Source organism: Serinus canaria, chromosome 17 (genome assembly GCF_022539315.1).
Source record: "Serinus canaria isolate serCan28SL12 chromosome 17, serCan2020, whole genome shotgun sequence".
Classification (NCBI taxonomy): Eukaryota; Metazoa; Chordata; class Aves; order Passeriformes; family Fringillidae; genus Serinus; species Serinus canaria.
In genome coordinates this window covers 3504209-3516172 of record NC_066330.1, presented here as the reverse complement: position 1 = coordinate 3516172, position 11964 = coordinate 3504209, and the positions used below count along the sequence as shown (strand labels likewise).

At 54.2% G+C, this 11964-nt stretch overlaps 1 protein-coding gene across 2 annotated transcripts in view; it reads right to left on the bottom strand.

The window, feature by feature from the left end:
* Nucleotides 1-2287: 2287 nt before the first annotated feature.
* Nucleotides 2288-11964, bottom strand: part of VAV2 (vav guanine nucleotide exchange factor 2) — a 110219-nt gene continuing 100542 nt past the window's right edge. Inside the window, exons 20-28 of one of the 2 annotated variants that reach the window (XM_050981152.1) lie at nt 11230-11357; nt 10966-11040; nt 10350-10402; nt 9559-9675; nt 9374-9461; nt 9162-9285; nt 8233-8319; nt 6168-6322; nt 2288-4700 (exon numbers count right to left, since the gene is read on the bottom strand). In XM_050981152.1, coding sequence (XP_050837109.1) covers nt 4653-4700; nt 6168-6322; nt 8233-8319; nt 9162-9285; nt 9374-9461; nt 9559-9675; nt 10350-10402; nt 10966-11040; nt 11230-11357 — 875 coding nt within the window. In that variant the 3' untranslated portion in view covers nt 2288-4652. The remainder of the gene's footprint in view (nt 4701-6167; nt 6323-8232; nt 8320-9161; nt 9286-9373; nt 9462-9558; nt 9676-10349; nt 10403-10965; nt 11041-11229; nt 11358-11964) is intronic. The other variant, XM_030230146.2, reaches the window with a different exon arrangement.

Below are 11964 nucleotides of genomic sequence, written 5' to 3'. Positions count from 1 at the left end.
CAGCCTGTGGTACCCAGAGTGCATCCAAACTGCCCCAGTTTGGGCAGGGTTTGAGCAGGAGCTGAGGGGGTCCTTTGTTCCAGCTTTATCCCCTGTCTCCAGCAGCATTTCCCCTCCTTTTCCCAAAGACAAAACCAGTTCCTCAGTTCCTCAGACAGAGCCCCAGTTCCTGCAGGCTTCTCCATGGACTAAACTGCCCAGCATAACCACAGAGCTGCAAACAAGTCTAAACTCCTGTTTGCAGTGGGGTGTTTCTGTTTGACAGGCCAGAACCATTTCATCAGCCTGTCCAAACTATAAATATGACCTTTGGGTTAGGGCAGACCTAGAACAATGCAAGCCCAAGTCCACTTCAGCAGCCTGAGCCCTTCACCAAGCTCAGGAGGGACAGTGGGGACAGCAGCAGCTCCCACAGCCCCTCTGAGCCCTGATGTGACTTCAGAGCAGCAATGAGGGGGTTAATTTTTGGGGTGATCGGTGCAGGGTAGAGGGAGCCTCCACAGCTCAATCTCCCCCTGTAATTTTTAGGTTAATTCCAAAATAAAGCAGCGCAGTGGCTCAGGCGCCAGCTGGAGTTTTCTAGGTCACAGCAAACGTGGTTAATGCAGGGCTGAGCCAGCCAGGCGTGCTGCAGACTGACAACATCACCCCTGCCACCCCAACCCTCATCCCCATCCTCATCCTCATCCGAGCTGTGGGCTCAGCTCTGCCCCACAACCCCAGTCTGGGCTCAGGAAGCACCACCAGCAGCTGCCCCTGAACCAAAAGCCCCCCAATGCCACAGAGTCCTGCTGGGCAGAGCTGTGCTGAGCCCTCCTCCCTGCCACCCCTGCCTCAGTTTCCCCACCCTGGTTTGGCCCCTGGGTTTGGGCTGAGTGAGCTCAGCCCCAGAGCGGCAGAGGGAGGTGGCCACGCTCTGGCTGGTGGCCAGGGGGCTCGAGGGGCAGTCCCAGGGCCAGGGCAGGTGGCTGTCACCCTGTGACAGGAGCAGCCAGCAAACACAGCCACCCCCACACTGTGTTTGCTCAGAGCCCTGCTCATGGGGGGGATTTCGTCAGCAGCTGCTCTTGCTGGGGGAAAAATCAAGAATAATAAATAAAACCCCGTGCCTGTGTGTCCCCCCTCCTGGGACAGGCCAGGGGCTGTGCAGGATGGAACCAGCTGGGCTGGCTGGAATTTATTCTGCTGCTAATGCCCCTGCTCTGGTTACTGCACCTGGCCCTGGCTGGGCACGCTGGATCAATGCCCCATTCATTCCTGAGCTCTCAGACCCCGCACTGCAATAACCCCCAGGAGAAGATTTTAGCACAAAGCTGAGCAAAGCCACCCACCTGCCAGCTCCAGCCAGTCCCCAAGGGCTCAGTGTCCCCAGCCTTGGGCTGGCAGGGATGTCCCCAGAGGCAGGACAGAATGGGAACAGATTTTTGCCCTGCCCAGCTCTGGGATGCAGGCTCCAGTGCTGCATTTCTCAGCCCAGCTGGGCCACCCCACCCACCCAGGGCCAGGCTGGGGCTCAGCAGCAGCAGGGGAGGCACCAGGCACCTAAACCTGGTATTTCATCCATGGTGAATGTTGGAGAGATGCCCTGAGACCAAACAGACACAAGGAAAAGGCTCATCCAGGCACCTGGACCACGGTTTAGTACTTGGCTGGGCAGCTCCTTCCCAAAGCAGCATCCAAAATTTAGTGCCCAGCTCACGTCCTGATTTGGGAGTGAAACCCCTCTGCTCACTGCTACACCCCCTTCCAGCTGAGCATGGGGAAAGTGAAGCACTGGGGACTCCAAGGGTGGAAAAAATTAATGTTGTTAATTAAATCACATGGCAGCTCACAGGGACGTCACACCCCTGCTCAAGGTGAGGCCTCTTGAACACCTCAGGTTTTTATAAGCAACTGTGCAGCTTATTTCCTGCTCTGGAACACGCTGCTGCCTGCAGGGCCAGGTGGGATTGAGGAATCTGATACCCAGGAGTGACTGAAAGCCATGGAAAATCAGCCTCTTTCCTTCACCCTGCAGGGGATCAGCTCAGAAAAGGAGAGGAGTGGCAGGGAAGACCCTGCATGGAACAACTGCACGAGTGGCAGCTGCTCCAGGAACGAGGAGGAGCCTGGCAGGCACCACAGGAGGGATCTACTCCAGATTTTGGAGGGTGAAAGCACTTATCAGGAAGGATCCATCCCTGGGAGCACCCATCTTCCCTGGATGGGCCAAGCCACCCCTGAGCCCCAGGGGCTTTTAGTGACAACAACCCCTGGTACATTAAATATCATGCCTAGAAAAAAAACCTATCAGCAAAATTACACTTTATTTTGGTTTTTTTTTTCCGTTGGGGAATTTACTTTGATGAATTGTAACTTAAAAAGGCCTGGAAAAACCACATGCAAAAGGGTTTCTAAGTAGCAGCTAAAGTTTCTATTCCAGCATTACAAGCTATTCCAAATGATTTCCAAATTCCCAGCTATAAACTATTCCATTAAACAAACAGTTTTATCTTTAAACCCCCTCCACCCTACCCCAGTTAGTGCAGTGCAAAGGAAAAACCCAAGGAATTTACATATTATTTTCCAACTTATCCCATTGCAATTCCAAATGATCTGCGACGACCTAAAATAATACATCCAATTTTCTCGCCATCATAAAAAAACATTTCCCTTTCTTATTCACAGATATATTTGTGGCAAATGGCTGAATAATTACTTACAAACAGAACAATCTCTTTTTTTTTAACAAGTTTCTTACACCAGTAAACACAAGAGGGAGAGCTCTCTGGGGGAGGGGGTTTGGCAGGGCAGGCAGGGGGTGGGGGTCCCTTTGGGGTCCCTTTGGGGTGTAAGGGACACAGGGGCCCTGGTCCCTGGGACAGAGCTGTGCTCTCCCAAGGTGATGCCCTTGCCACCTTACAAGATTGGCCACGTTGAACAGGAGGGGCTGTAAGGCTTTGGGATGTGAGGCAGACCGGGAGCCATCAGGAGTTGGTGTGTCCCACCCACCCAAAATGTCCCCTCAGCTCCAGCACAGCCTCTGCAATGGCAATGGGACCCTCTGCTCTGCACAGGGCAGGGAATTGTCAGCTCCCTGCTGGCTGCTGCCCTCAAACTGAGCATGGAGGGGCTGGCTGGGAGGGGTTAGCACCAAACAGTACCTTGGGAATGCCCTGAGCCCCCCATGGCCCTGTCACCCCCATGGCCCTGGCCAGACCCTGCTGCACCCACCTCACACCCCACGAGTGGGGGCACTCCCAGAGCTCCAGGAGGAACAGGGAGCAAAGCAGGGTGGGCTCTGGCCTTGTCACTCAGCAGCAGCATGTAATTCCCAAGTGAGCATCACTGAGAGATCCAAACTCTTCCATTTCTTACCCCAAACACGGTTCTGCTGCTTTGTTTGCAGACCCCCATGGCAGGGACTGAGGGCAGCAGCACTGCTCACCCAGCCAGCACTGGCACCTCCCAGACTGGCAGCAGGAACACCCCAAATCCCAGGGGAACAGCAGCAGGGCATGGAAGCACCAGCTCAAAATGCCAGGTATTCAGAGAGGCAGCTCCTGGGGCTCAGAGACAGGGGAGCTGCTCCCTGCCCTGCTCCCACACGTGTATTCTGTTTGTATTTGCACTTTGGGAAGGACAGAGGGTGCTCAGGACACTGGGAATGTCACGACACACGGACCTTTACTTGACAGCAGCAGCAGGAACAGCCTGTGGGAGGAAGAGGAAGAGTTGGGGGGCAACACTGCCAGCCCCCAAAAGTGCACACAGCTGGGAAGAGGAGATGCTTTCACAGCTCAGGGACAGCATTCAGGACTTGATACCGTAGCCCTTATTCAGGTGGGTTCACCCTGAGCTCATAAGGTGGGAATGGTCACAGGTGCAAGGAAAATCAGCCTGGCTTGGGGAGGACAGACCCACGGACACGTCCTCTGCATGTACCTGGTGCCTTGGTGGCCTCTGAAACCCTTGTGTAGAGCACATCCCCAGTCCTGCAATGCACTGGGACCTCCTGCTCACCAGTGGGACCAGTCTGCTCCCTGGGCATGCCCCTGCCTGCAGCAAGGCTGGTGGGACTGAGGTGACTCTACAGAAAATGGCCTCGGGGGTGCCACAATGGCTCTATCCCCTCCTGGCTGACCTGGAGGTCCACTTCCAATGGTCACAGCCCTCTCCTCCTCCCGGGCCAGGTGTCCCCACCCTGTCCCTCACCCTGGCCACATGCCAAAATCCTGACCTGGGGACCCCCCTGAGTGCTGTGGCAGGGGGTCTGCATTGCCTCCTTGGGGCTCCCTCCCCTGGAACGCCCCAAATTCTCACCCAGGCACAAAACCTCCAGCCTCACCCTCCCTCCAGCATCCCCGGGGTGGCTTTTAGAACCCCCTGCCACAGGAGGGGTGCAGTGCCCAGGCCCTGCTGGGCACCCAGAGTCTCTGAGCTCTGTCCATCGGGGAGAGCGCGGCTCTCCCGGGGCTCTCCGCCGGTGCCATCCCACAGCCCAGCAATCTTCTGTACACGGAACGGGGGCCAGGCCGGGGCAGCCTGCACAGAGAGGGGGTCCTGAGGGGCTGCAGGGACAGTCCTGGGAGGTGTCCAGCACGGGGACAGTGTGCTCAGGCTGCAGCTGCTGGCTCCGGGCGCTCGACGACTTCCAGCGGCCACGGCCGCGGTCACTGCACGCCCTCCTCCTCCACGTAGGTCGAGGGAAACCAGCCCACCTGTGGGGGGACAGGACAGGTGAGCTGGGGGCTGGGAAGCTCAAGGGGAGCAGCACAAAGCTTGCTGGAATTCGAGGATTTGGAGAACTCAGGGTGGGGTTGTTGGGGTGTCCTGTGCAGGGCGAGGAGTTGGACGTAGCCCCACGTTTCTCTTCCCAGAGAAAAGCAAGGCACAATTCTTCCCAAGAATATTCCTGGGATTCACACGTTCTGAACCTCAGCGAAAGGAAAAACAATTCTTATCTCATTTGCTGTGCCTGTGTTTGTGCCAGAGTAGAATGCAACATGGAGATTGTTTACCCAGAGTGATGGTGCTTTGTTTCCTTGGCCTGTCAGGGCCAGGTGTGTGTGACAGGACTGTTGGGTGACAGTCACCAGATTCTGTGCAGTTGTGAGCAGATTCAGTTTAGATGCAATGTAATATAGATGTAATATAATACAGAATAATAAAGTATAATTAATTAATTAGCCTTCTGATAAGATGGAGTCCTCCTCGTCATTCCTCTCTTTCCTCAGAGGCAAAATATCAACTAGAGTTGGACACCATGATCTTGTGGAGCCCTCCCAACTCTGGTTCTGTAAGGGAGCTCCTGTCCCATCACTGGGATTATTGCCCTGCCATCAAGTGCTGTTCCCAGTCCTGGATGTGCCAGGTCCTGATGGTGTGAGCCCTAATTTGGGATGGAGTACATCACCTTGGACACACTGCCTGCCAGGCATCAGGCAGGAACAATCTGTCTCCAGATTCTGCTACAAAATCTGTGGGATTCCAGGCCCAGCCAGCAGGCTGCTGAGCCTTCCCCCTGCAGGGCCTGCAGACATCCCCCACGGGCAGGTTTAGGGAAGATCAGACCCTCCCACCCACCTGTGTGCCCTGGGGATCACTGCCACTGTCACAAAGCACCACATGGCCACACAGAGGTGGCTCTCACCAGGTGACAGCCCACCCAGAACCCAGGAAAGAGTGAGAGGACACGGGACACACCCCCTTCTGTCACCATCACATTTTCTGGAAAAATCCCCTTGCCCAGGATTCTTCTCCTGGGAAGCTGAGAAGCCTCAGAGAGAAAGGAAAACAATAATTATCTCATTTACTTCTGCTGTGTTTTGCTGCTTTGGAATGTGTTTGGAGATTGTTTACCCACAGGTGATTGTTTCATTGGTTTCTGGTGTGTTTTCACTCTTGGCCCAATCGGGGCCAAGCTGTGTCAGGACTCTGGAAAGAGTCATGAGTTTCCATTATTATCTTTTTAGCCTTCTCTAAGTATCCTTTCTGCATTCATTAGTATAGTTTAGAGTTCTTTTATGTAATACAGTATCTTAAAATAAGATACAATAAAATCTTAGAAGGCCAAATCAGCCTTCTGAGAACACAGAGTCAGATCCATCCTTCCTCCCTCGTCTGGGAACCCAGCAAATACACCTCCCTTCCCTCCACCACGCTGCCAGCAGGGTGGAGGCACTCACCCTTCCGTTGGTCTCCCCCTTCCACCATCCCTGGTCCCCTCCAATCCTGCTGTAGATCTTCACCACGTCCCCCTCGCGCAGCGACAGCTCCCGCATGTCCCGCGCCGCAAAGTTGTACCGTGCCACGGCCGTGCCTATGACCCGGGGGGTGAACACTGCCAGGGGACAAAGCACAGCCTTAGGAGCAGCCCCCACGCTGGCTGAAGCCTGGGGAAAGCTTGGAGAGGTTCAACCTGGGTTTTCCAGCACGGCACTGAGAGCTGGAGCTGCTCGGAGGGAGGGGTGGCGTCACCCGAGCTGCTTGGGTGGGGTGGTCGGGGTTAAACTGGGCTCCTGCTGGGTTGGAAGGGTTCTGTGGGCTTGGGAAGCTCCTCTCTGCTGGGCAGGGGTTTGGTGGGGGTCACTGGGGTGAAGGGCACTTTTGGGAGGTGGTAAAAGGAAGGGTTTCATAGGAATACATAACCATTAAATAAATCATGGGAAAATTGTGTTCCGCTCTGTGTCAGGTCTGGGAGATTGCCTTGTGGAGCTGCCACCCAGCTCCCAGCACCTGATGGAAACACTTTGTGAATCAACTTGGATTTAAGCTACTGGGAACTGGTTCTCCTAGAGGTGTTGAGTGAATCCTGTGTGCTTTGCCATGAGGAAGAACCAGCTCCTAACCTGGAACCTCCCTGCTCCTGTCCCTGCCAGGGAGAAACCTTGGCACCTTGTCCCATTAGAGACCAAACGGTGCCAAACCCTGACACTGAGCAGCACCTTGGCACGAGGGAATGACCCCAGGAGCCATCCAGGAGCTGAGCTGCACCAGCACAGCCCCAGGGATCTCCATCACTTCAGGCAGGGGATGCTCAGGGGAAGCACAAGGAGGGGGAAGGCAGGGGCAGCACTCAGCATTCCTGCCCCAAGGTCTGGGCACAGGGAAAAACAGCTGGAGAACAACAGTGGAGGGATGGGACGGGCAGAGGAGGAGAAAAATGCACTTCCTCTGAAGTTCACAAAAAGAAAACCAAACCAAAACACCCTGAGGGGATGCTGTGCTTCATTCCCTTTTCTCCCAGGATTTCCAAGGGTTAATTTCAACTATAAAAGTGTGCAAACCAAGGTTGAACAAAGTTTGAGGGAAAGCTTTGCCCAGGTTTTCAGCTCTTGGGATGGAAGGAGATGAGGATGATGATGGTGCTGGACAAACAATGTGCAACCACTGGAGGGTTTGTCCATCCTGGCCTGGCAGCCAGGCTGGAGGATGGACAGAAATCATGGCAGCTTTGAGCTCTGCCATCAGGAGCTTGCTCAGAGCCCCTTGCTACACAGATCACTTCCTGCAATACTTTCTGTGCAGTCAGAGAATCTCAAAATCCCAGATTTAGATTTGAAAAGTTAAATGCTCTTCCCAAACAAGGAAGGCACATGTGGCTTTGCTGGTGATTTTCTCTGTCGAGACTGAAAGATAAAAACTTCAATGGGGAGAAAATCTGCCAGGATTCTGCTCTGATCCCATCAGGAGGGAGGATGACAGCTTGGAAAGGATGACACTGCACTCTCTGCAGGGACACTGAGCCCCAAAACACACCTGAGAGCACAGGTGTGTCCCTGTCCCCTCAGCAAGGGGCTCCTGAGCAGCCCCAGCGAGCAGAGCTCAAACCCTGCAGGACACTGGGATGTTCTCCTGGAGGACCAGGAGGGGCACACTGGGACAGGGGGAGATGCTGATGCTCAGGGTGAGACACATGGGAAAAGCAGGTCGAGCTTGAAGTACATCATGAGATCCCAAAGTGCTACACCCACTCTTTTTTTCTTTTTGGGTAATTTTAGCCCCTTTTCTCAAACAGCAACAAGTCCATCTCCTCCCTGCCTTGATTTTGGGGAGAGGGGGGAGTGCATTTTGCTGCCAACCAAGCCACGGTTAATTAACCTAATTAACTGATTTCCCAGGGCAGCACTGGGGACCCCCTGAACTGCCTGTGGGGATGGAGGGACAGGGGGGACCCCACAGGTCCCACTGGTGATGGCTTTCAAGCTGGGGATGGTGGCAGGTCTCTCCAGCAGGGAGAGGCACTGGTACCTGACCAGAAGGGACTGGAGGAGCTCTGAGAAGAAAAGTTGAGGCCCTGAGGACTGAGAAAAGAAAAGTTGTAGGAAGCGCAGGAGGCTGCAAAGAGGTTAGAGAGAAACAGAAAGAGGCAGAACACGCATTAAAAAGGAAATTAAAATAAAATATTATAAGGCACAATGCTTTAAAAGCTGATGGAGGGATACAGGGCAAAGCATGCAGAGGGTCTTGTGCAGGGGGCTCCGAGCTGGGACAGCTGAGAAAAGGTCTGGCCACAGCCCCACAGCCATTGGGGGCTCCAAATTCATCCTAGGGTTGTATTTCATGCAAAAAGGTATTTAATCAACTTTTAAAACCTATCTTCCTTTGATACTCTTTTCTAAATATACCATAGAAAAAAATATTTCGATTTTTCCCCACAAAGCAGCTAGTTCTGCACTCAGGCCTTTGGACAAAACAACATCTTGCATTATTGCACTTTTTTCTTCCCATTTATTTTGATTTCTCCTTTCTTTCAGACACAGACTTACCCTTTCACCCCTCACCTCCATTAAAGGAGTCCCACTGGGATTCAAACCACCACAAGTGACACTGGAACCAGAGCCATTAAAACACAAAAATCTCACGTGGGTGGGAAAGACAAGCTAAATCCCACAAAGTGAACATCACACCTCTGCTCCCAACCAGAGGGTGGGCAAACCACAGGGTGGAAAACCACAGCAGAGGAACCAGCCTGTCCCAGCAAAAACTGCCCCTTCAGAGACCCCCCTGACCCCACCACCTCCGGCCAGACCCATCCTGAAAATGCCACCAGCCCTGAAGGATTTATCTGCAAAGTGAGCAACTCAAACCCTACAGAGAAGCTGTCAATTCCTTCCTCCACTGCTCCCAGAGCTGGCAGGAAGGGGCAGGGTTTCCAGGAGAGCCAAGCTGGGTTTTACCTGGGGAGCGGGTGAAGGTCCTGGAGGTAGAGCGCTCCCGGGATTTGTAGGGGTATTTCAGAGTTGTGTCCAGCTGCTTGAAGCTCTCCTTCAGAGAGTGGCTCTGGTAGTACTCAACCAGCTCCTGGGAAGGAAGGAGAGGCACCTGGCTGTCTCTGCCACTCCCTGCATGACTTGCAGAGACAGTGCTACAAGGGGGAACAAACACCCACCAGCAAGCTCTCAAACTTCTTGGCCTCCGTGATGTGGATCCAGTTGTCCTTCTCCACCACCTTGATGTGCTTCACCTCCTCGTTGAACCTGCCAAAAAAACCACAGCCATGTGCTCCAGCCCTGGCTCGTCCTCTGTGGGTGAGAAATGTTGGGTTATTAAGTTCCTAAAGGGGGAATTACTCACTTAATACTGATGGCGAAGCGCTCGGCCTCAGCCGGCCGCTCCCGGATCAGGTAGGTGCCACTGACGTGGGACTTGAGCAGGTTGTCTGTCTGATGCCTCTCCATGTTCCCTGCAAACCTGAGCCCAGAGGTTAATTAGTTCATTTAGTTCATTAAAATGAATTTGTATCTTTGAACAGACACGTTTTGGATAAAAAGAGACATCTCTTTTAAAGGCATGCAGGGTGGAAGGCTGGTGGAGAAACATCTGAAATATCCTGAGCAGGAAGGGAAGTGCCCTGAGATACACAAGAAGCTGCTGAGCAACTGAAGCACACAGAGAGTGGCCTCTTCCCTTTGAAGTACCTGACACCTGGAAAAACCCACTAATTGAATCAGTCTCCAGGTTAATGAGGCCTCAGCAAGAGCTGAAGAGCAGGGATAATTTATATCCATGAATTCATAAACCTGGCTGGAGCTGGAGAGAAGGAGCAGCAGGCAAGCCAAGCACAGCCTCTCCTGCCAAGGCAGGAGTTGCCTCCTCTCTCCCACAACCACTTTCTGGGCACAGAAAACGGGAAGAGAAACCAGCATCTCTCTTTTTGCCTCTAACCCTCTCCACCAGTGAAGAAATCCCCACAGCTGCTGCCAGGGCTTTCAACACCCCCCAACCACCACCGTGGCATCTCCTGGGCCACAGAGAAAGCTGGATGCAGAGCTCTGCTGGTCTGCAGGTGGAATTCCTTGCTGGAGTGGGTTCCTGAGCAAGCAGCACCCACAAGGGCAGGCTGGTCTGGCTCTGTGCCCACTCACCACGGGTAGGCTGTGTAGTCGATCTCCCGCGAGGGCGGCCGGCTGTTGGGGGGCTGCAAAAGGAGAATTGCTCATTAGGGAAGAGCCAGCAGCTCCTCAGGCTGTGCAGCACGGGTGGGATGCTCCTCTCCACGGGAGCCTTCCCTCTGCCAAGCCATGCCCTGGATTCTGGGCTTGGGCAGAGGAGGGCAGTGTTGTAGCTGAGCATTTCCCTCCCAGCTCCCAGCTGGGGTGAGCAGGCTGTGTTTGTTCATTTACCTGAGTGGTTTTTAATTGGGAAGCAGCTGACAACATTACAGCAAGCAGCTAAAAGCAATTAAAACAAACCAAATGCAGTTTTGCTGCACTGGGCCTGATCTCCAGCACTCTGCTCCTGGGTCAGAGAAGGAACAGAGCTGGAAATGAGGATGCCAGGCCCAGCCTTGGGAACAGGGCTGGCACTGCCCTGCCCTGGCACCATGGCAGGAGGAATCCACCTCCCCTGTGAGCAGAGGCCTCGCTGAAGGTCCAGGGAAGGATTGGGGTCTTGAGGAGAAGGCTGAGAAGAGTGTCAGGGACAACCCCAGCAGCTGCACCCAGCTGGCAGTGCCAGCTCCATCCCCTCTCTGGCACTTACCCTGGCATCCACGGGGCAGGGTTTCACCGAGGAGCTGGGGAAATAACCCGACTTCTTCGTCTGCAGCAGCCTCCCCTGCAAAGCCAAGCTGGGCATCAGACTGGGGCGAGCACTGGGAGCACTGGTGGCACTGGGCAGGGGTGGGGACAGGCCCCCAACTGCCTCCCAACCCCCAGCTCACCCCTGCACCACGAAAGCCCCAAAATCAAAGGGATAATGCAGAAGTCACTGGTGTAGGAGTTTCCCAAAAGGAATCACCCTCACCTCCCACCATGGTGAGTCAGGGTCCCCCCTGAGCAGCTCCATCACGTCCCCAATCTGAAAGGTCAGCACTGGCTTCCCAGGAGGGGCTGGGGTTCCATGGTAATTCTGAACAGCCACCATTTTAGGACCTGGCAGAGAAGCAAAACAGTTTCACAACCTTGTCCCAGCTGAAAAAAAGCCCAAAGAGAAGCACCCCTCCTGCAGCCTGCTCTCCTCACCCCCTGACAGGGCACAGCAGGCAGGATTTAGGGGCAGGAAACATGAAAGCAGAAAGGAATGGTGTCCACAGTGAACGTTCTTGGCTCCTGCAGTTCCATGCATGATTGAGTTCCCTGAGCAAAAATAAACCCAGGAAGGAGCCAGCCAAGCTGAAGCTCCAGCTCCCAGCCCTGCACCTGGATCTGAGCCTCACCAAGGAGCTCAAATCCAGGAGAGGTGAGGGAAATCAAGGAGAGGAGCCCTTGCCAGGCAATGCCTGGCCAGCAGCAAGCCCTGCCAGGCTCAGCAGTGACCCCACAATTGCAAAAGGGACCAGTGACCACTCAGCTACCACTGAATATCAGCTGGACCTGGGACTCAAAACGCCCCTGAAGCTCCAGTCAAAGTCCACTTGTCTGGCCAACAACTGCACATTAAATAAACTTCCCCCACTGCACCAAACCCACAGTGTTTATCCTCAAAATGCCTCCCCACCTCTGCCTCTCCCCTCCCAGCAAGAGCACTCTGTGCTTGTTT